At 43.7% G+C, this 23848-nt stretch overlaps 1 protein-coding gene across 4 annotated transcripts in view; it reads right to left on the bottom strand.

Annotated features, from left to right (window-relative positions):
* The window catches only part of MYRFL (myelin regulatory factor like), a 34554-nt gene extending 13252 nt beyond the window's left edge, over nucleotides 1–21302 (bottom strand). Inside the window, exons 1-13 of one of the 4 annotated variants that reach the window (XR_014502092.1) lie at nucleotides 20927–21302; nucleotides 18849–18942; nucleotides 17348–17415; nucleotides 16963–17215; nucleotides 16113–16201; nucleotides 14756–14906; nucleotides 11084–11279; nucleotides 10637–10713; nucleotides 8378–8488; nucleotides 6744–6834; nucleotides 4288–4488; nucleotides 2280–2388; nucleotides 1385–1494 (exon numbers count right to left, since the gene is read on the bottom strand). Coding sequence is in view for 3 of the 4 variants with exons in the window: in XM_083399552.1 (XP_083255678.1) it covers nucleotides 1385–1494; nucleotides 2280–2388; nucleotides 4288–4488; nucleotides 6744–6834; nucleotides 8378–8488; nucleotides 10637–10713; nucleotides 11084–11279; nucleotides 14756–14906; nucleotides 16113–16201; nucleotides 16963–17215; nucleotides 17348–17415; nucleotides 18849–18942; nucleotides 20927–20972 (1596 nt within the window). In the remaining variant the exon portion in view is untranslated. The remainder of the gene's footprint in view (nucleotides 1–1384; nucleotides 1495–2279; nucleotides 2389–4287; nucleotides 4489–6743; nucleotides 6835–8377; nucleotides 8489–10636; nucleotides 10714–11083; nucleotides 11280–14755; nucleotides 14907–16112; nucleotides 16202–16962; nucleotides 17216–17347; nucleotides 17416–18848; nucleotides 18943–20926) is intronic. The other 3 variants (XM_083399552.1, XM_083399550.1, XM_083399551.1) reach the window with 3 other exon arrangements.
* Nucleotides 21303–23848: the final 2546 nt, after the last annotated feature.

Below are 23848 nucleotides of genomic sequence, written 5' to 3'. Positions count from 1 at the left end.
TACTGCCGCATATGATATGTAGCATAAACAAAACCTACACAGTTGGGAAAGCCCACACAATCAACAGAGACAAGACATTCCACAATTGGTTCGCTGAAGGGTATCTTCAAAACACTCATGGTCTTGAAGCCATTACGTTGATGACATGGTCCTCTTGTCCCCCTGCACAGGAGATATGAATCTGATGCCTTCCCAACCGGTCATGCCCATATCTCCGCAAAAGTATAGTTTGTATGAGGCGAGGGAGACAGACTGGAGTTTTATTAAGTCACAAAGTTCCACAGAGTGCCAGAGCTTGCAGCCATTTAAGTGAAACTATGAAAGTTCATAGTGAAATCCACAAGAGGGGAGGGGCCTGCTAAAACAAAAAGTTGCGGTGTAGACCATTCCTCTTCTTTTGTACACCCCCCCCAGGCTGCAGGCTGCTGATGCCTGCTCTTTTGTGGAGGTGGGTAGTGCTCTTTTGGCAACATAAGGACTGGCACTCAGACAATTTACATCACTATTAGTATGGGGTACCCAATATAATGCCCCGTTGTTGGACTACAATTCCCATCATCCCTGACCATTGGCCTTGCTGACTCAGGCTGATGGAAGCTGGAGTCCAGAATCTGTAGGGCACCACATTGGCAACCCCAGGTATATAGTATTAATATTTTCAGAAACAATCAAATTCGGCACAATTTTTCTGAACGGATGCAAGTATGGTTAACCTACTCCCCTTTGTGAAAATGCTCTTCTCCCATCAGGACCCAGTGATAAGAAAAATACAGGTCTACTTTATCTTGAGCAGCCTGAAGAAGGTATCTGAAGATCCAAATGATGAGGCCTAGCATTTAATTCAAGTTTGACCTTGGTCCCATTTCATGAGAGTCTTGGAAGTTAATTCAGCTTGGAACGTTGCCATAACATGTTGGCCAAAGGGAGATCCAAATGAAAGGAAGGAATAGCTCATTATTACTACTTTTTATTTCCAATGTATATTCTGCTTTTCCTCAAGGAAGCTCAACGTGGTGTACATGAATCTCTCCCCCCCCCAACCCCCATTTTATCTTAACCACAATCCTTTGAGGTAGGCCAAGTCAATAGAGTGTGCCTGACCTAAGGTCTTCTTGTGCACTACAAGGCCGAGTTGGGATTTGACCCTGGGTCTCCCCAGTTCAACATTTTGAAGTTGCCCTCTCCCTTTCCCTGCTTGGATGGGACACCTGTTTCTAATCACTGCTGTATTAAAACACAGAACCATCAAAGAGTAGACTATTACTTCTCTAGAAGGTGAATCTCAAAAACGATGTGACCAATCGTGAACACTAATTAGAGTGAACTTACAACTTCTCTTTTTCAAAGCAAGATGGTTTACTGCACTGTAGAAAAACAGAATTACCTTATCAACCATGAGGAAATGATCCACTTTTTCTCCATTTTCACATGTTAAGTCTCCAGTGTCTCTCACAGCTCTTGGCAGAAGTTCCTGAACTTCCTGGGCAATTACTCCTGCTCACAAAACAATAAGAGAAGGGGTGCAATCGAAAGCAGAACATTTCTCATGGGGGGTTCCTTCTGTAAGCACTCCTTGTTGCTTTACCTAGAAGCTAGAAGTTTTATTTTATTCTTAAGCACTGTAAATATTAATAAACAATGGATTACTGACTGCTATGGAAAACAGGGAGGACCTCCCTCCAAATGGAATGGAGTATCCTGAAAAAAGGACATGGTTTATTGATTTGAATCCTTAACAGAAGCATTCTACACTGCAGTATTTTGTTGCAGATTCCACTTGTCTAGGTGCAATGCCTGTATGTTGTCCCTGGTAGAACCCAGGAGACTATTCCTCCCAGTTCAGACCCTTGACCCACCTGCACATTTTGTACCTTATTATTTACTGGAAGACAGAGGCACCCCAATTTTGGAGCACCCTCTCTAAAGAGGTTGACTAGGTATCTACTGTGAGGTGTTTCCTGTGCTAGGCAACCCCCTTTTTATTTCCCCCAACTTTCCAGACACTTTTCTGAACTTGCGGCCCTGTGTAAAGGTTTGCTGTTGTGTTCGCATTTGCATTTTAGGTGTCTCGTTCTTTTGCCCATTGCCCTGGGGATGTGATTGAAGGGCAGTCTAAAAAACACAATACAATGCAATTGATACATTCATTAATTGGATTACTGCGTTACGTTTGACTGCCAAGGCAAACATTGCAACATTATAAAGGAAGACGATGCTGGGGTGTATTCAAGATTATTATGCCTGAAGACCTGAAAACCACAGATGATTTGATGGAATACCTGTTTCGTGGATCTGGTTAATCCCCATAACAGATGCAAACTCGGGCTTGTAGTCGTATTCAACCAGCCGCATCTGTGCTATTCTTCTCAGCTGCTCATGCGTATCAACCTAATTGACCAAAGACAAGGCTTAGCGTGCTAAAATATTTAACACAGTCAAGTCATGTCAAAGGGCTTTCATGTGCACGTGCTTTTGAAGTCTGAGGTGGCCGCAGTTAATATGCCTAGTTGTTATTAAGCAGCTTTAAAACCCCCATATTCCAATTCGTATTTCGAGGCAAAGGGTGAGGCAGGGCTATTTATCTAGAAAAAGAGGTGCAGGAACTCACGACGAACACCTCCCTCGTTCTCTTATAATGGCAATGGCATCCACCTGGGGGGGGGAGCCCTAGGGAGAGGGTTTCCACAAGGTGGGGTACCCCATTTTTGCCAATTTCAGCTTACCTACTGAAATAATCTGTGCCATATCCCATACCATCCCAGAGGCTTCTTCAACCCTCAGGAGTAGCTTTTTGGGGATCACAGGGGGTTGAAATTGATAGGGCAGGTTGGGTGCCCTGTTTTGTACAAGTACAAAAGTGCTTTCCACTAGTGCAAAACCACCACTGGATGCAACCCAGATACAGTCGTACCTTGGTTCTCAAACGCCTGGTGACTCAAACGTTTTGGCTCCCGAATGCCGCAAACCCGGAAGTGAGTGTTCTGGTTTGCGAACATTTTTTGGAAGCCGAATGTCCAACACGGTTTCTGAGTGAGTGCAGGAAGCTCCTGCAGCCAATCGGAAGCCGCGCCTTAGATTTCTAACGTTTTTGGAAGTCGAACGGACTTCTGGAATGGATTCCATTTGAGATCCAAGGTACGACTGTACAAACTTCAAAACGTAGTCAGGATAGGTTCCTTTAAAAATATATGTGGGGGAACTACAGTGGTACCTCAGGTTACATACGCTTCAGGTTACAGACTCCACTAACCCAGAAATAGTGCTTCAGGTTAAGAACTTTGCTTCAGGATGAGAACAGAAATCGTGCTCCAGCAGCATGGCAGCAGCAGGAGGCCCCCATTAGCTAAAGTGGTGCTTCAGATTAGAACAGTTTCAGGTTAAGAATGGACCTCCGGAACGAATTAAGTACCGTATTTTTCGCTGTATAAGACTCACTTTTTCCCTCCTAAAAAGTAAGGGGAAATGTGTGTGCGTCTTATGGAGTGAATGCAGGCTGCGCAGCTATCCCAGAAGCCAGAACAGGAAGAGGGATTGCTGCTTTCACTGCACAGCGATCCCTCTTGCTGTTCTGGCTTCTGAGATTCAGAATATTTTTTTTCTTGTTTTCCTCCTCCAAAAACTAGGTGCGTCCTGTGGTCTGGTGTGTCTTATAGAGCGAAAAATACGGTACATAACCTGAGGTACCACTGTATGTGTTTTAAATGAATGGTGTGGATGTGACCACAAAGAAGGACGACTGAGACATCATTTAAATATAAATTAGTGAATTTTGTACTTTTTGTTCAGTATCACCTCCCGTTAAAAGGCTCAAGATGGGAAAAGATGGTAGAGCATCTGTCACATGCAGAAATTCCTAAGTTCAATGACCAGCATCTCCGGGTGGGCTGGGGGAGATTCCTGCCTTAAACCCTGGAGAGTCGCTGCCAGTCAGTGTAAACAATACTGAGTGAGATGGACCAATAGTCTGACTCCGTATAAGGCAGTTTCTTATGTTCCTCAGTTCCCACTTGATGGAAATGATGGGGGCAACCCCTTCCCCATATAACTGCTGCCAGCCTGAGTTGGCAATACTGACCTAGATGGACAAAATACTTTTATGCCATACAAGGCACCTTCTTATTTTTTCCTTCCTCCCCATCCCTTCTGGCACCCTGCTAGTTTTTTAAGCTATGAGGCAAAAGCTATGAAACATCTGGTTCCTTCGCAACGCAATGCCTGCCTCTCAGTCGCCATCTCCATGCGAACATGCGCTGCTGTGTTGGGAAATTACTTCCCTGTCTCGCTCACCTCCTGGATATTCTGTTTGGCTCGCCTGTCAGATGGATGCATGACTGCTCCCATAACTTTCATGTTTCCACAGACAACCAGGGCTTCATCTGGTGCGTCTGTGTTAATTCCCACTCGACCGTGGCAAACGGCGGTTTCAGGAACATGTCCTCGCTGCCAGAGCGTATCGCTGTCATTCTCAAACTGTCCAGGGTTAGAGGCCTGAAAACATTTTCAGGTCAGTAGCGTACAAACACAGAACTCGTTTTCTAAGGGGGGGGGGATTAGTACCACGCAAAATCCTTCCAGAGAAATGCACCCTCATGCTTCTTTGTGACGCAGCAAAATTAACAGCTGAGTAAAAACAACCTCACCCAAAAGGTGTGTGTTGAAATACTTTAAAGATGCAACAGGGGGCAAGGAAGGGAAGGCCTGAAGCTAACATCTGGTCCAAAATCACCTCACTGAATCTTATCAGAGAGAGAAGGGGGGGCAGGATGGAGGATGGGATTGGGAGCATCTACTAAAGCAAAGTGACTTTCCAAAGTGCACAACTGATATTAGACAAATCTGGCTAGATAACAAGAAAAGAATCTGCAATGGCATAAATCCCCCAAAGGGGTGTTCTGGGGCATGGCCTGAGCAGGATAGGGCAAGTGTCCCCAAAAACCTGGGACATCCCATTTTTTCCTCTGAAGAGGATGGTGGCCATTTTGGGTGCCATGATCTCAGGCAATTTCCCCCTTTAAAAAGCAGCTTTACTGGGCCACAATATTGTGCAGCTCCCCCAAACGCACGTCTTTGGGCGCCATGCCCAAAAAAGCACTTTCAGAGGGGATAATCGCGGTGTGAAATTGCACAAGGTCATGGCATCCAAAATGGCCACCATCCTTTCACAAGAAAAAGATGGCATCCCAGAAGATGGCGTCCTGGTTTTTGTCTTTGGTGTACCGGAAGGTATGAGAAGAAACTTGCACCTATTCCAAACCCTGTTTAGCTCAGTCATGTCCTCAAAACTCAGGCCCACCCTCCATGCTGTTTCAGCCAGCAATAGCCCCTTGCCAGAGGGTCCTGAAGAAAGCTTGGAACAAGGGTAAGAGCATAAATTACACTGGCCTAAATTATGCCCGCTTCCTGTTGTTAGTATTGCTCTGTCACCTGGCAATAAATTTCACTCAACTCAACCGGACGTAATTCTGAGTAGACATGCCTAGGATTGTGCTGTAAACACTATAACATTTCGCTGGAACATCTTACCATTCAGGGAAGTGGGATGAGAATGCAAAATTAGGGCAGGCTTTCAAAATACGACGAAGCTGAGATTTTGGTGATTTATTAGCGTTTATTTTTAAAAAGATCAGACAGTCAGTATGGAATTCAAGGATTCCCATTTGTATCCAAGCAAAACAGCACCGGGGGAAGCTTTCTTTGTTTTTAACCGTTCTCTGCCATCTGTAAGTATGTGGAGCCAAGCACCTCACAATTAGAGCATGATCTGATATGCCTGTTAACCACAACTCCGTGAGTAGATGGCTGAGTCTTCCCAGTATTGCAGGAAAAGCGGAGCAGAGCTTCTGTCTTACGGGCCTTTGCTGCACATACCAAGTTAAGCAGAGATTTCCGATGCACGAGATCTTATTAAGATTTTAGTCCTCTTCAGGCATTCTTAATTTGTATCTGGGGTGGCAGGACTCTGCATGACACCCCAGCCCCCTCCACCCTGACCTGCCCACATTGAGTGGCACAGCCTGGAGATAGGAGGTAGAACCAAGATCAGCTGTGTGCAGTTAGAATTCCCTCTCAGACCATCCCAATCAACGCAGGAAGGTTGTGGTGGGTTGGTAAAGGGGTCAGGCTGAGATATGTGGTCTTGTGCCTCTCATTGGATGCAAACCAAGAAGGCCTGAAAAGGGCTTTTGTTTACATGGCAGTCGTGGAATTTTTGGATGCTTGTTTTTAATTATTTTGCTTTTAGTTTGTTTTAATTTTTTTTAAAAAATGATCTTACTGCATGGTTTTATATAGTTGCAAACGGATGTGATGTATATCTATAATGCAGCGGTATATAATATATATTTTTTATAAACACATTTTTAAAATGCCAACTTTTGAATGAACATTTGCAACCCACGCTTTTGTGGTGATCAATATAGTAAACACGGGTTATCCTGCTTTTATTCTCCCAAATGTCATGTGAGTTAGCCCAGGCTATGAGACCATTCCAGTTCCAAGCGCTGGATCCACTTGGCAGCCCCTTGTAATTGCAAGGACTTTTTAGCATCCCAACTTTCACAGGAATAAAACATGCTTCCCACTGCAAGCACAAAGATGGGGGAAGGGAGGAAGAGGTGGGGCAAAGAGTGCGAAAGCATTACTGCAGCAGCAAAGCCACCCCATAAATCTCAATAGTAATACTGCGCAGCTGAGGTGAAGAGCAGTAACAAAACACAGAGGGACGTATCTGGCATTGGACCTACCCTGACAATGATCCTTTCCGAAACATGAGCAGCCACCAAATAAGGCTGGTCTTGACTGACGGCGTACAACCCAGCAACTAACATGAAGTACCTAAACAGAATGTTGTTTTTTAAATTAGAAAATCATTTCAAGCATTAAAAAAATCACAGACATGGCCAAGAACTCCGGAAACAAAGGGGTGTGCGCCTCAAAAACAGAGAAGCTTCCTGTACTCTGTCCAAGACTTACATTACAAGGATGCTAATGCTGTCCAAACCACACCCAAAGTTGGGATTTCCCTTTGAGTAAGGTTGCAAGCCGAAACCCACTTATCTGGAAGTCAATGCTATTGAGTCAATGGCTTCTGAGTAGACATGCTTAGGAGCTTGCCTGACAAAGTCTCTCTCTCTCTCCAGCCCCCAGGGGATCCCACACCTGAAGCTGGGGTTTACTTTTGAGTAAACATACTGTGACACTCCACCCCAATCTCTGAGCGGTGTGAGATTCCAGGGTCTTGTGTCCTTACCAGGGTCTGTGTTTCTGTTTGGACAATGAGGCACAACAGAGATTGCAATGTCTTTATGATATATGGTTTATTTACACATATGTAACACCCAGGCAGTGGAAGACAGGAGTGCCTGGCGTGCTCTGGTCCATGGGGTCACAAAGAGTCGGACACGACTAAACGACTAAACAACAACAACCTGAGCCTAGATAGTGAGAGTGCAGAGCATTCACATCCCCACAGGGTCTTGTCCTTCTACTGCTGTAGCCTCAGATTCCAAGAGACCCCCAAACATTGTGTCTGACCTTCTCTGCAGCATAAAACAGATAGCCTACCTCGTGTTCCTCCCCTGTCCAGCTTGCAAAACTGACACCTTTTCCTGTTTGCTTACCTCTTTTTCCACTGCATTTTGCCCCCCCCACCTTCCTGAAACTCTGGCCTTTTTTGTTTCTGTTAATTATATCTCACCTCAGAGAGGGCTTTCACCATTTGCCACCAGGGCCAGAGAGTCTCTGCTAATGGCCTTCCTTGTGCTCTTTTAATGGTTCATCTCTCCAGGCAATGACTTCATCGGGAAGCCAGCCTGGCTCATGTTTTAACATGATTTATATTTTAACATGCTAAATTCAGGCACCCCGGAATTAGAAGTGTGGTCCAGAATTAGAAGGAGACACCAGGCACCCCACAAACTTATAACAATCCATACACTAAGGTTGCAATCCTAAACCCACTTACCTTGGAGTAAGGCCCATTATTTCAATGGAATTTGCTTTAAGTAGACATGTTTAGGATTGTGCTGTAAGGCTGTACATGCCGTATACATCAATTAGACAATAGATATTCGCTGTTCTGAACAGCGGGACTACATGTGCAAAGGCTTACCTGGGCATAAACCCTTCTGCATTGAATGGGACTTCTGAGAAGTAAGTTTCACTGAGTTTAGTGGCGCTTGCAAATTATGTCACACTTTTCCCATAGATTTTAATAAGCCGTGAGATGTGCGTGTGTATATACACACACACAACTCTATATTAAAGATTTTCATGGACCAGAAAAAGAAGTAAGATAACAGAGGAGCTGAAGAGTAATGAGCCTTAAAACATAATCACATGGTGAAATGTGTGAAATGCTTGCTGTCAAATGCAATACCTCTGGTCAGGGTTAGGTTTTCCTTTCTTCCTCATATTATTGGCTGTTGTTTCACTAAAGTGCAACCGTGCCAAGGTTACTTTGGTCACCTGGTCTCCTGGCAGATCAACTCTATAGCACAAAAGGGGGAAAGCACACAGATTTCAGTTTAACTGTTAATTCACAGCAAATTTTCCACAAGGTGCATAATAAGTTAAACTCTCAGTCCTTAACAGAGGTGAGCATTCGCCATCTATGTAGTGCACAGAATTATTTTTTTTATCACTTGTAACGGACATGCACTTCAAAGAGAGCAACCCCTAATTTGAGGGGGCAGTGATAATAGGTGACTTTGCTCCCCACTTCCCACACCCCAATTTCCATTGCGTCTCTCAAGTATTCATCTAGTTACATTTGTGAAAAGATGTATATTGCGGGGTATCACCAGGTTATTGACAGATAATTGGCAAGACAACTTGTGAAGACTCATTTTTGGCTAGCTGTGCTGAATCTCCTTACAGCCAGATGCTCCCAGATCTCAACAGTTTTGGATTCCTTCCCTGGTGCTTTCCATCTCCCAAATGATATATCCCTCACCTCAAATACTCCTGAAGTGTAGGTGGGTTCCCATGATGCAAGACGCAGTGATAACAGCAAGAACCTTTATTTAACTACATAACTGGGAAACAGGGGCAAAGAAACTGCTTAAATACATTCCTGAAAGCCTGGGCCACTCCCACTCAACATGATTGGCTGTCTAAACTTCCAAGCTGTGAATAATGACTCAGAGTTCAAGGGCCAATGGCAGAGGCCCAAATCCTGAAATGTTCTGTGTGATTGGACATCATGTATTGAATCAGAACATAGGAGCTCAGAATCCTTAGTCCAGACTCAAGCTCAGGCAAACACAGACCACTGAATACATAACACCTCCTAGGAAAAAGATATGTATTTGGCCTTGTCATCAGTAAAACAATGATGTAGGCATGGAAACAGGACTGGAGCTGCTCAACAAGCATCAACTGCAAAAGAGCCCAACTAGACATGATAGCATTCCCAAGATTAGCACTTGCATGAATGGCTCGCTAAAGTAAACAGTGGGTCTGGTGGGCCCAGTTTGGACCCTGGCAGGTTGCAATGGTGGAAAGGGGTCTTCAATGCCCACTGATGTCCCAAACCAGATTGGGCCTGAGGAACACCCATACTATTCACTTTTTAAAAATCACTTATGCAGTTAATTGTGGTGAATGATGTCACATCTAATTCGGTCCCCAGGCTACGCATGCAGGATCTCAGCCTACCCACAGGGAGGAAGTTGCCCTAAGGTGTCTTTCTATGGAAAAGTAAAAGGATGGAGCTCATTGATACTCACACTTCCTAATCCTAAAGGTAGTACTGCCACAGTCCATGGATTATTGACAAATGCAGACAGACAGCACCTGAAGATGCTAAATTTAAGAATATTTAGATCCTGTGTGTACGTGGGTGGCGCTGTGGTTTAAACCACTGAGCCTCTTGGGCTTGCCGATCGGAAGGTTGGCAGTTCGAATCCACACAACAGGGTGAGCTCTCATTGCTCTGTCTCAGTTTCTGCCAACCTAGCAGTTCAAAAGCATGCGATTGCAAGGAGATAATAGGTACCACTGCAGCAGGAAGGTAAACGGTGTTTCCGTGCACTCTGGTTTCCATCATGGTGTTCCGTTGTGCCACATAACCCAGGAAGGTGTCTGTGGACAAATGCCAGCTCCCTGGGTCTGAAAGCGAGATGAGCGGTGCAACCCCAAAGTCACCTTTGACTGGACTTAACCATCCAGGGGTCCTTTACCTTTACCTTACCTTTACTAAATTTAGAGTTAGTAAAAAAGTTTTTCTGACTCAGTAGTGCACAGCTTAAACAGTTTAGTGGCTTTAGCAAATGAATAGTTAGGGTGTCCACACTTCCCCTTGTGCCATGCCTAGAAAACATGGGTCTGAGCGGTTTTCTGCTTGACCTGCCCTTTTTAGGCAGGGGTGGCTGGGGGTCTGGAATGGAAAGGTGCCTAGACTGGAAATTGAAAGGAGCCGCTGTGATATTTCTGAATAGAAGAGTGGGATATGTCCAAAGAATAACTGAATAAAACACTGTTAAGTACAGTGTTTTATTATGCCTTTATATTTGTTGGAAGTCGCTAAGAGTGGCTGGGGCAACCCAGTCAGATAGGCGGGGTACTACTAATACTACTAATAATAATAATGTGTGGGGTTTGGTGTTTTGTGCTTTGTATGTTTGTTTTTACTTACTGAATGGGGTAGAAAGGTTTTTTGCTTCGATCAGGTTGAGATTGCTCAATGATGATTACTTGATTGGGAGCTTCCATCTAAATATGGAATAACAAGCAAAGGAGGTTTAAGACTCTTTTCTTTCTTTCTTTTTTACATACCAGAAGGTTTCTGTACATTGAGCTTATCTGGGAAAATACCTGACCTCCATCCAGGCAAGCAAGAGGGAGGATCAGAGTTCAAGGGCATATTCCAGCCACACAAAAACATTCAAGGAAGGTGTGAAGCAGGGCAAGTGAGGGGGGGGGAGGCTGGGAAGAGTCCCAATAGTTTGGAGGGCTGTATTTGCTTCCCCATACCTGCCCTAAAAGGTAGCATAGAAGTCTGAAATCTATTAATAATGAAAATGAGGAAGGAAGGAAGGAAGGAAGGAAGGAAGGAAGGAAGGAAGGAAGGAAACACACTTGCCTTAATACCAAAAGTTTTCAAGTAAAACGTTTCTACTGGCTTCAGCCCCAAATGGGTTTTGACGAATTTTGGGTGTCCAACCACTCGAATGTAGACTGTGATCTGGAAATGGTTTTTCTTCTGACAAACAAAAGCACTATCTGCTGTTGAAAAATTAAATCCTTTGTTTGTAACAATGTAATATCCCACATCTGGGCTGGAAAAAAAACACACACAAGAGGAATCTGTAAGTGGAATAATATTTCAGCAAGTCACATTGCTCAGACAATATCATAGATGTGGATACTCCAGTAACAAATTATTCATGTCTTTTTGGAGGGGGATCTTTGAAGTAATAATGGATTCTTAAATTGGCTTTTAATGCTGTGCAGGAAATAGGTAGAGATACCTAAACACCTCAAGTACTTCCTTTTTAAGAGAGTGATTGGCTCCTTCCAGGGCTGACAGGAAGCAGAAAGGAGCACTGTTGCTCACAATGCCTCTCTGATGCAGTGAGTGAAAAGGCTACTCATTTTCCCCACGTAACCCTCATTTTAAAACATCCAGTCAGATATTTATGACAGTCAACCAACCAATGTCAAAATACAAATATGAAATGCAAAATCACAGCCTCAGCAAAAAAAACCATTTATTTTAAAAAATGCCTAGCTAAGAACTAACAGCCACATCAGGTCTAAGAGACATGCTGATGTTTTGCAGCTGCTCATTAATAAATGTAGTAGCACCCTCAAGGAAGATACTGTTTAAGTATACTCTTTAAGATTGAGGATATTTTGTGTGCCATCAAACCCCCTGATATAAACGACAGTAAAAAAATACATGGAAGATTGTTTCAACCTCCTGCAGTATTTTCCAGTAGAATTTTTCTGGGTAATAAAAAAATTCCTACATTTGTAGTCTCACGAAGATTAACACCCACTTCAACTGATCTCCACTTTAGTTAATATATGTTTCTTTCTACTTCCTCGTGTCTGTTTCACTTAATGCTAGCAACAGTAAGAGCTGTTCGACAGTGGAATTTGCTGCCAAGGAGTGTGGTGGAGTCTCCTTCTTTGGAGGTCTTTAAGCAGAGGCTTGACAACCATATGTCAGGAGTGCTCTGATGGTGTTTCCTGCTTGGCAGGGGGTTGGACTCGATGGCCCTTGTGGTCTCTTCCAACTCTATGATTCTATGATTCTATAAACAGATCTGGAAAACTGATGCCCCTGGTGTTTCCAAATTGCTTCTTTGTCCTAAAATGATATGCATAACCTGAGACTTGCAGCAGGCTCTAGCAGGGACAAATCTAACCAAGTCTACAATCTCCCATCTTGAGACAGCAACAGCATCAAGCCCATATTTGTTCCTCATTTGCTTATTTGTTTCCCTCCCCAACCTCCATCCCAGTCCATGGCTTTTGTCACATCCCAGCCTGGAAGAGAATTCTGGAGAGAATTAAACCTACATCCTATTTTGTGACATTTTGTTTTGGTCCTAATAAATATACTGTGCGATGTGGATTGGGAGGTGGTCACTATGCAGAGTCACTATGAGGATGGCTGCTATCATGTGCTGTTTAAACGTGTGTTTCTACCAAATGTGAGACCCTTCTTTTCTGCTATCGTGTATGGGGCAAAGGTCTCAAAGGCCGTCTAGAAAGAAGCAGTGAATTAGCTATCTAGGACAATTGTGCCTCTCTGTCTGCATCTCTGTAATACATCACTTGAAAGCTACAGCCCAAGACTCAAAGTCTCCATTATATAGAGTCACTTTGTTCATTAAAGGAAGGCTGAACAATGATCCCTTGTCACATGGTACTGTGGAAACCCACTTTCCTCCCAGCAAATGAAAGGTGGCTCTTTGGGATTCCTCCTTTCACTTGGCCATTAGAGGTTAGAATGTATAGACTTTTGCAAAAGATTTATCTCAACTTTATGGTCTCTCGGGATGGTGAAGAAAAAGCAAATGGTCCCTTTTGAGACCTGTCACTTTCTTCATGAGATTTTAATCTACAGCAGAGAAGAGAACCAGCTCATAAATAATGTCCACTCACTTCTGGATTTGTAAAGCATGTAATAGAGAGGATATCAAGTTTCAAAGATACAAATGACTGAAAATCAGGCTTTATCTGTATTTTTAAATGTTTCTTCTACATTGGAGAGTAAACATTTGGTAGTCCCAATATTACCCTGCTGGTGAAAGAATAGATATGCCCGGTTTTGGACAACGAAGACAAAAAAATATATAGACTGAGAAGATATTCACTACTTCTCTTTTGTATTGTGGACACCTCCACCCCAGCCCAGTCTCATATCCCTGCTCATATTATGGGACTACTTCTAAAAAGATGATAAAGCAAGAAATGGTTCTAACAATTGTGCATTTCCAAGAAATAAAATAAGGTATTCATAGATCTGAATGACTTTGAACTACTGCACATTTCCAAGAAGTAAAATAATGTATTCATAAAGTAAGACTATATTAAGTTTTAAGCAGTAACACTTAACCATAACTACATTGACAGTCACGTGATTTCTAACAGGATGCAAGAGCATCAGAGAGATGCCATGGTGCCTTCTTTTTATGACCCCAGCAATCCCCGGGTACTTATTACCCCTGATTTAAAGGTAGGTACCCCTGACCATTAGGTCCAGTCGTGGCTGACTCTGGGGTTGCAGTGCTCATCTCGCTTTATTGGCTGAGGGAGCCGGCGTACAGCTTCCAGTCATGTGGCCAGCAAGACTAAGCCGCTTCTGGCGAACCAGAGCAGCGCACGGAAACGCCATTTACCTTCCCGCCAGAGCGGTACCTATTTATCTACTTGATTTACACAATATTAAAAATGCAGCTCAAGCCACCAATCAGTTTCAGGTGAAAAATGTCTCTTATTTTCAAAGAATAAGAAGAGCAGTGTTGCTGGATCATACCAGAGGTTGATTTCGGCCAGCATCCTGCTTTCTGCAGATGCTTCTAGGAAGTCCACAAGGAAGCATAACAGCAATAGCTCTCCTCATCTGTTCCTCCCCAACAAACAATATTCAGAGGCATCCTCCATGCTGAATGCCTGGAACTAACAGACGCAGGGTGTCCATGTCGGACATGAGGACAGAAATTAGAAATGCCATCTTGAAGGTGGCTCACCAAGTGGACACACAGTCAAGCTGAACAGTTTAACAGGGTGAGCCACCGGCTTGGCCTTCCTGATGTCATCTGCATGTCTGGCATGGACACCCAGCTTCCATTAGTTCCCCTTAATCCTTCCCTCCCCAGCTGTGCACACTCCCCAAGAATGCCTCCTGTGTAGCAAGGTCCCAGGTATAATTCTCACATCTCTTAAGTGGGGCTGGGGGTAACTCCAGGGTCTGAAACCCTGGAGAGCTTCTGCCAGTCAGCAGAAGCCATATGAGCCAGACGGACTGTGTTCTGACTTGGGACAAGGCAGCCTACAACCTAACATCCCAATCATGATGTTTTATTCTGTTTTTAATCTGTTGGGAGCCACCCAGAGTGGCTGAGGAAGCCCAGCCGGATGGGTGGGGTATGAATAAATTTGTCATCATCATCATCAAACCCATTTAAATTTGTAGTTCAGACATCAATTCAGTCTCTTCCTCAAGAGAAGCCTGTGGTGTCTATTTCTTTCCAATCTGAGCATCAAAATGAAAAAAGGATGGAATGTGATAAGCACTTACAGCTTTTCATAATTATGGTTGAACAGGCTGCTCCAGGGAGATATCCGATATGGTTGCCAGGCGAGGGACAGATAGGATTTTTCAACAGACGCTACGTTCTGCACACCACTGTCATACTCTTGCATGTCAGGAGAAGAATCCTTTACAGTCACTGGAAGCAGATCAGACCATCAGCAGATCTGTCATATTGTTGTTTCTGGGATTCTCTCAAGCTAGAAGAAGCATGCCTTGGCCCTGTATACCCGAAGGAGTGTCTCCACCCGCATTGTCCAGCCCATTGTCCAGCTCTGAGGGCCTTCTGGCAGTTCCCTCACTACGAGACATGAAGCTACAGGGAGCCAGGCAGAGGGTCTTCTTGGTAGTGGTGCCTGCCTTGTGGAATGCCCTCCCTTCAGATGTCAAACAGATGAACTATTTGACTTTTAGAAGACGTCTGAAGGCAGCCCTGCTCAGGGAAGTTTTTAATGGTTCATATTTTATTGTGTTTTTAATATTTTGCTGCAAGCCGCCCAGAGTGGCTGGGGCAACCCAGTCAGATGGGAGGCATATAAACAATAAATGATGCTGATGGCATCTTGAACCATAGAGATGCTCTTGTACCATCTCTCTTGCTTGTTGTGCTTGGATAGCAGTTTACAGGATTAGAATTGCAGAATCTTGGGGCCAAAGAAGATGATACATTGTGTGTGCAATTGCATGCGGGGCGCAGCACCCCCCTAAACAATTATGCAAGAACAAGCACTTTGGGCTGTACAACTGAAGTTCCTTTCCCTGTGTGCTCCCCACACACTCCTAAAAGATGTCCTGGGTTTCCTCCCAACGCTCCAGAGCAGATTTAGGGAGTGTACAGGGTTTGTGGTGAGAGGAGAGGGAAGGGAAGTTCTGCTGCACAGTCAAAAGTGCTTGCACTAGCAGAACTACTGAACTGAATACCATCCAAGGTGTCCAGATCTTTCCATTCAAACAACAGTGGTGCAGGGGCAGGGGGCGGGCTGTTTGACACATTGGATCAATGACAGCTCCCCTCCTGGTGCAAATGTGCATATTCATTGGCATTACACATGAGACATGTGAGTTGTACTGATCTCCAGCCCACAGAACACAGCAAACCAAAAAACAAAATTAAGGAAATAACTAAGTCCAAGCCTCCTAATACAGGTCCCTGAGGAATGTCAGTGATCAGTTTGATAGGTAGATAGACAGATCTTGGCTCAAGGCTAGGTGTTTTTAGTTTCATCCTTTCCATCTTCCAACCCCACTATTATATTACTTTAAAGTCTCAGGTGTATGGAGGTGGACGTATCTGTGCTGAAGGATGATCCCCACCCCTACCCACAAAATATACACTTCCACTTACTTTGTCCAACATTGCCAGACCATGTTTGAAATTCTAGAGGGTCCTCCAACATCTCAGAGTGCTTTCTCTTTTTAGATACCAAGGAAAGACTAGAAGGAACATGAACGTTGATACCAATTGATTAAAATATGAATGCAATGTTTCAAAGAAAGATCATGTGACAAATGCAATCCTAAATTCTACTGAACACAATGTAACTTAGGTAAAGGGACCCTGACCGTTAGGTCCAGTCGCAGACAACTCTGGAGTTGCAGCGCTCATCTCGCTTTAGTGGCCAAGGGACCCAGCTTCCGGGTCATGTGGCCAGCATGACTAAGCCGCTTTTGGTGAACCAGAGCCACTCATGGAAACACCGTTTACCTTCCCGCCGGAGTGGTCCCTATTTATCTACTTGCACTTTGACATGCTTTCGAACTGCTGGTTGGCAGGAGCAGAGACCGAACAATGGGAGCTCACCCTGTTGCGGGGATTCGAACTGCCGACCTTCTGATCGGCAAGCCCTAGGCTCTGTGGTTTAACCCACAATGCCACCCACGTCCCTTACAATGTAACTTACTTCTGAGTAAAACTTGCACAAGACTGAGCTGTTCAACATTTAAATGCTGCCACCTTGTGGAGAGATTGAAATCTTATTTTGTGCGCCTTAACAACATGAATTTGCTGACAGCAGCTCTTTCCTACAAAAGCAAATGCCTCTAAAATATGACGAGCCTCTAAAAGATGTAGCAGAATTTTTTTCTTTCTTTTTGCAGGTGAAATTTAAATCAGAGTCATTTTTTTTCTTCTCACTTTTTCTTGCTAACCCATGAGGGGGAAAGCACTGGTTACAATAGTATATATTTTACATTACCTGGGGTTGTGAGAGGGTCTTAATGGGGAGCCATTTAAAGCATGATTATTTGATGGCGTGGAGTTATTCCAGGGAGTTGGAGCATTGCCTGTCTTCAGACTGAAGTCATGGTGTGCACCACACGCTTGTCCGATAGCATTTGTCTTACAAGAAGTCTCAAAAAAGTTGCAAGGAAACTTATTGGTGGGCCCTATGGAAGGGAGAGATGCTGAAGGTCGCAACCCGGTAGGGTATGAAATGTCATAATACGTGACTGTGGAGAGAGAGAGAGAGAGAGAGAGAGAGAGAGAGAGAGAGCAGCATTGCATCATCCAGCGTCACCACTTCAGATGAACGCTGAACACCCAATCCAGAATGCCAACCAATCAGGACTCACACAACCAACCTTTGGTCTGTGGTGGAGAGCAGGGCTCTGATCCTGAATCTGGCGGGGAATCTGGGAGCGTGTTTTGCCTAGAATTGGAATCAAGAGGGGCAGGGAAAGGGGGGGAAAGGCATTATACAGATAACAAAAATGTATCTTCCAACTTTTCCTCTTTTTTTCTCTTTATTTTTCCTCTTCTTTTTTCTTTTATTTTTTTCTCTTTTGTTCCTTCTTTCATGTATATGTGCTTATTTGAAATATATATGTATTTACAATATTTTGTAACAATTATGTGAAATAAACAATAAAATTATAAATTAAAAAAATGTAGTTTCTATGTGTTTACAAAAAACAACAACCCCACAAACCTATTTGTTAGCTATGCCAAGGCTATGTGGATAGCTTTTAATGCAGATCTACATGTTACGTGAGCTATTGAAGTCTTGTTCTGCGAGGATTCCTGATAGGCCCAATAAATGTGTGGGCTAGCCCAACCCCCACGGATGGCATGATAACAAGTACTGAAGAGAAACTGTGCTTATTAAGATCTGCAATTGATTCTCGGGAAATTATGATGACAGCAGTGTTTGTACCCTTTCCTTCTCCTTCCAAAGTGAGTCTGCTAGTCTAATGACTGCTGACACTTGTCTTACCACACATTCACATGTGTTATATCATGCATTGACATATTCAAAGAGCTGCCTATCGAAGAGGAAGAAGCACAATCCAGAACTGTAATATTGCCACTTTCTCGGCATTGGCATGGCTCCATTAAACAGAAGCTTGGGGCACATTTGCTGTTCTCTCCCTCCCATTCCACAGGATATTTCTAAGTATCAATTGAGCCGTTGAAGATATTGGCTCAGGTCCTAAGTTCACAGCGGAAAGTTTCCCATTCCTTGCTTGCCACTACAACCTCTCCCCGCCACAAGCCTATTCAGAAGGTGTGGAACAATCTTGAGCAATGTGGGGTGGAAGACACAGGAGGAGGGATAAAATAAATCTCATTGCTGTTTAGCAGCCATTCGTCATTTGTCCTTGAAAAACCTATTTTGAATAAGGCATGGATCTTCACCCTGTTTCAGGAATGGGGTGTCATCCCTGCCATTAAAGGTAAAGGTAAAGGGACCCCTGACCATTAGGTCCAGTCGTGACCGACTCTGGGGTTGCGGCGCTCATCTCGCTTTATTGGCCGAGGGAGCCAGCGTTTGTCCTCAGACAGCTTCCAGGTCATGTGGCCAGCATGACTAAGCTGCTTCTGGTGAACCAGAGCAGCACATGGAAACACCGTTTACCTTCCCGCCGGAGCGGTACCTATTTACCTACTTGCACTTTGACGTGCTTTCGAACTGCTAGGTTGGCAGGAGCAGGGAATGAGAAACGGGAGCTCACCCAGTCATGGTGGATTTGAACCGCTAACCTTCTGATCAGCAAGTCCTAGGCTACCATTATTTGTGTGCAATTTTAAGAAATTGGTGGAGGAGGGAAATGATGAGGAAAACAGTGTACTTTTCATACTTACAGGCTTCCAAACGATTCAAAGTCACTGTCTATAAATTCTTCCAGCATCCGTGTATCCACCAATGCATTCTCCAATGCTCTGTGCACGTCTTGCCCTTAAGATTAAACATGGAGAATTCGGGCTATGGTTTTCGGCTGGAAAATGCTGTTATATATTCATTTTTTCAGTGACCACATAATTCTCTGTCCCCATCGTTCAGCCCGGACACTGAGGTCCAGCGCTGAGGGCCTTCTGGCGGTTCCCTCACTGTGAGAAGTGAGGTTACAGGGAACCAGGCAGAGGGCCTTCTCAGTAGTGGCGCCCACCCCGTGGAAGCCCTCCCATCAGATGTCAAGGAAATAAACAACTATCTGACTTTTAGGAGACATTTGAAGGCAGCCCTGTTTAGGGAAGTTTTTAATGTTTGATGTTTTATTCTGTTTTTAATATTCTGTTGGGAGCCTCCTAGGGTGGCTGGGGAAACCCAGCCAGATGGGCAGGGTATAAATAATAATTTTTTTACTATTATTATTATTATTATTATTATTATTATTATTATTATTCTGACTTCAAAGATTCCAAGCACAATAGTATCATAATGTCAAAGGGGGAGGGGGACTACAGAACCACAAGCAGCAAATATACATATATTAGTTGTCCAATACTAAAAAACAAACTGAGTTATCCTTTATATATTTATAGCTTAGAAAATATGGGATGTGGCTAATGTGAATATGTGGTTAGATCTCAGGAAGATGTTTTGATTCATATGCATGTAAAGTTGCTGCCAGAGGATTTTAGGGTTTTCTGAACAAGATGACTACAAAGTTCATTCTCTTATCACTGTACATTTAAATATTTTAAAATATTTTTAAATGTAGTCATGCGTCGGCTCCCGAACGCCTTGGGAGTTGAACGTTCCAGCTCCCGAATGATCGAAAATGGGAAGTGAGTGTTCTGGTTTTCTAATTTTTTTTTGGAAGCTGAACATCCGGAGCGGCTTTCGCTATTGTTTCCGGCACACCTGCGCAATTGGGAACCAATTGGAAGCCGCACCTTGGTTTCCAAACTTTTCAGAAGTCGAATGGACTTCCGGAATGGATTCTGTTCGACTTCTGGGGTACGTCCGTACTAAGATTTTTAAAATTAAAACCCCACATGCATGCAGTGCTGGATAAGATCGCAGCTTGAAGCTGCACAGTATGGTGAACATTCATGTGTGTTAAAACCTCAGGTTCAAATCTCTACTCAGCCATGAAGTTTACTGGATGGGCTCACACCAGTGATCATCTTTCAACCTAAACTTCCTCACAGGGTTGTTGTGTTGTAGTCATGCATGGCACTAGACCTAGACTACCTGGCACCCACACTACCATTCTTTAGGCACTTAAAAAGAAAACCTTACCCATTTTAATGGCTTTATGTCTGCTCTGAGGTCTGTTTACATTTTATCTGTATTGAGTTACAGTGGTACCTCGAGTTACATACGCTTCAGGTTACAGACTCCGCTAACCCAGAAACAGTACCTTGGGTTAAGAACTTTACTTCAGGATGAGAACAGAAATCACATAGCGGCAGTGGGAGGCCCCATTAGCTAAAGTGGTACCTCAGGTTAAGAACAATTTCAGGTTAAGAACAAACCTCCAGAACAAATTATTAACCCGAGGTAGCACTGTATTTGATTTTATGCTTCATATACTCTGTAGGCCCTGTAGTCCAAATATGAAGCATGTTGTTGTTCATTCGTTTAGTCGTGTCCGACTCTTTGTGACCCCATGGACCAGAGCACGCCAGGCACTTGTCTTCCACTGCCTCCCGCATAATATATAAATATCATAAATGAATCAATCTCAAGTTCCTGGGAGGTAAGGCAGGATATAAATATATTAAAATATGTTCTTTTCTAGCCATTCACATGGCCCCACCCACTCAATACATGTGCTCTCTTTGGAAACAAAATTGGGAGAACAGCCCAGCAAAAATTAAGAGTCGTCTTTTGGTGTATATGAATAGGGAGTGATCAGAAGAGGCAATGAAAATACAACACACTCCCTTAGTGCGGACAAAACGATCTTTTACTTTAGCCGCTGGCCACCTACCTTCGAAGAACTGTTGAAGAGCCTCATTTTCACCCACAACATCCATGGGCAAGTAGGAGGAGGTGGCAGTTTGCACCCCCAAACCACTTTGCGAGCGTTCAGACTTGCTCAGCTAGTTATGGAGAGCTGGCACTTTTTCGAAGGGCTGCCAACATGTCCAAAAAAGATCTCCTTCATTCTTGACAAAACACACAGGCTATGCGTGCCGGAGAGAATCCAGGACTTTTGCAAATGAGCTCCTGGTCAGATTTGAAGGTTTCAGCACCAAATAAAGATCCTGCCACAACTTTAGGACCAAAACGTGTACAGTATTTTCCCCTTACGTAATGCTGATCCCAGTAAGAGTTTCCTTCCTTAAGGACCTTTACCCTTTAATTCCCTGGGCTATGCAGCATGTGTGCAATTAAGAAGGCAACAAAGGTTGCTTATCTCTTGCCTGCCCTTCCCCTGCATGTGTTTATGTATAGCTAAGGTAAATGCTATAAATGGAGGCATGATCTGATTTTTTGCTTTTTCTTTTCTTTTTAAAAAGCTAGTCTGAAGATGCAGCGATTTCTTGATGATCAGTCACGGTTCGCGATGGCGCTTGTTACACCACTGTGCTATAATGGTTAGACTGCTGAGCTAAGATCTGGGAGACCCGAGTTCAAGTCTCCACTCAGAAATGAACTTGACTGGGTGACCTTGAACCTCTCTCTCCACCTAACCAACAAACAGAGTTTATTGTGAGGGGGAGAAACATGGAAGCCACCGTGAGATCTTTGAAGAAAGGTTGGGGTATGAATGTTACATTACGATACATTTTGTCCCATTTCTGCATTAATCTGATTAAACAACAGCAACAAAATCCTTATAAAAGTTTAAAATGCTCATTTTTATCTGTATCTACATTTCCAGACATATCTTAAAATACAGTTGACATTTGGGTTGTTGTTGTTTTTGAAGCCAACACCTGTATAGCAAAGTGTAAAACGTGAAGGATAATTATATTCCAGTCTGCATGTTTAAAGTCCAGGAAGTGAAATGCAGAACAAACTTCATTCTTCTCCACCCACAGTTGCACTTCTTATGTACTTTATGTATAGTACCACAAACCTCCAATATATTTGCCGTGTGACAGACAGCCCTGTATTTGGTAAAATAGTTAATGAAGTTTCAGGCAGCTTTAATTCCTGTACACTTTTTTGCAAAACGAGCATAACTTTTAACTTTGCAATTTGCCTCCCTTTATTTTCCCTTCTACACAGGTTCTCTTTTTTTCACTTATGTCTCACCATGTTTAGTGCACATATAATTATGTACCTTTTGAACTTTCAATAAAGATATTTTTTTAAAAAACAAAAAACAAAACTTTGCAATTGTCTTTCTCCATTTTCCCTCATGGCAGGAAAACAGCAAAACTTTTCTGTTGAGGAAGGGAACTCCAAGGAATCAATTCCAGCTTAAAGCCATGAAACACACCTAGTGGAACTATGGGGAACTGCAAACCAGGGAGCCAAATGCAGCCCTCCTGGCTGCTTCTCAAGCTGGTCCCAGGAACTCTCCCCAGGCCACACTCCTTACCAGCCCTTGTTTTACCCTCCTTTTGGCCTGGCACGAATGTGCCGCCAAAACTCTGGTCCTACTTTTTGCTTACCTGGCTGGAGGACAGAGAAGACTGTACAAATGTTCGAATGAACAAGCCTACTATACGATGGCAAGACTCACACTCATTTTCCTGCCTGCTTTTGCGCCTGGCCCTGCCCACCATTGGCATGCGGCCCCCAAACTCCTTGTTGCTGGCATCTGTCTGACTCGGGAGACAATGGAGGAGTCCATCTTTGACACCCCAACTTCTTACGGTTATGCTTAATAAACTATCATGGGGTGGAGTTGTATTCTAGTCCTACTCAAGAGTAGACCCATTAAAATCAATAAATAACTCAAGTTCATCCATTTCAATGGGTCTACTCTGAGTAGGGCTTTGGTGATTTTTTGTAGATCAGCTTGGATGATGGACATTACCAAAAAGGCTGGCCCATCATATTTGCAGAGTACCATAAATAAAGATGGAATAGATGTGCAAAATATGCAGATTGTCTGTTTAGTTACACAATCCGGATTTAATGAAAAGCAGCATCTGGCCACTAGCAGCGTGGTTATGTGACTAGGGGTGTTTTAAACACGTTTATGGCCATACCCTGGTAAGTCATATGCCAAAAGCTCAGATGATGCCATGAAAAGATGGCACACAAGGCAAGGGGAAATGGTCCTCTAGTATTTCTCAGAGTTACTTTTTTTAAAAAAACGCTGAATGGTTGGGACATGTACACCTTACATTAAGTGGACAAGCATTTTATTTAGGTTCTGGAAGGAAACAGAACTGGTGCGTAAATCTTCACCCCTTGGAAGCTAATATGGGAAAAGGGGTGGAGCACAGAATGGTGTAAGTTAAGAAAAAATGCAAGATAAACCAAGAAAGTAAAAGATTCAATACAGAAAAAGAGGTTGGGGGGTAGGGTGACTTGGAGGACTAGCTGCTGGGAGCCACAAGTGGACAGAGGGGTTGTCATACCGAGTCCTTGCTTGCAGGCTTCCTATAGGCATCCGGTTGGCCACTGTGAGAACAGGATGTTGGACTAAATGTCCAAAGGGATTTCTCATGTTCTCCACTCAGAGGTAAAAGGCGAAGGACGCGGGTGGCGCTGTGGTCTAAACCACTGAGCCTTTTGAGCTTGCCGATCAGAAGGTTGGCGGTTCGAATCCCCACGATGGAGTGAGTTCCCGTTGCTCTGTCCCAGCTCCTGCCAACCTAGCAGTTTGAAAGCACACCAGTTCAAGTAGATAAATAGGTACTGCTACAGCGGGAAGGTAAATGGCGTTTCCATGCGCTCTGGCTTCCATCACAGTGGTCCGTTGAACCAGAGGTGGTTTAGTCATGCT

This window comes from Podarcis tiliguerta (genome assembly GCF_965153285.1).
Source record: "Podarcis tiliguerta genome assembly, chromosome: 10".
Lineage (NCBI taxonomy): Eukaryota > Metazoa > Chordata > Lepidosauria > Squamata > Lacertidae > Podarcis > Podarcis tiliguerta.
This window is presented reverse-complemented; position numbering and strand designations above follow the sequence as displayed.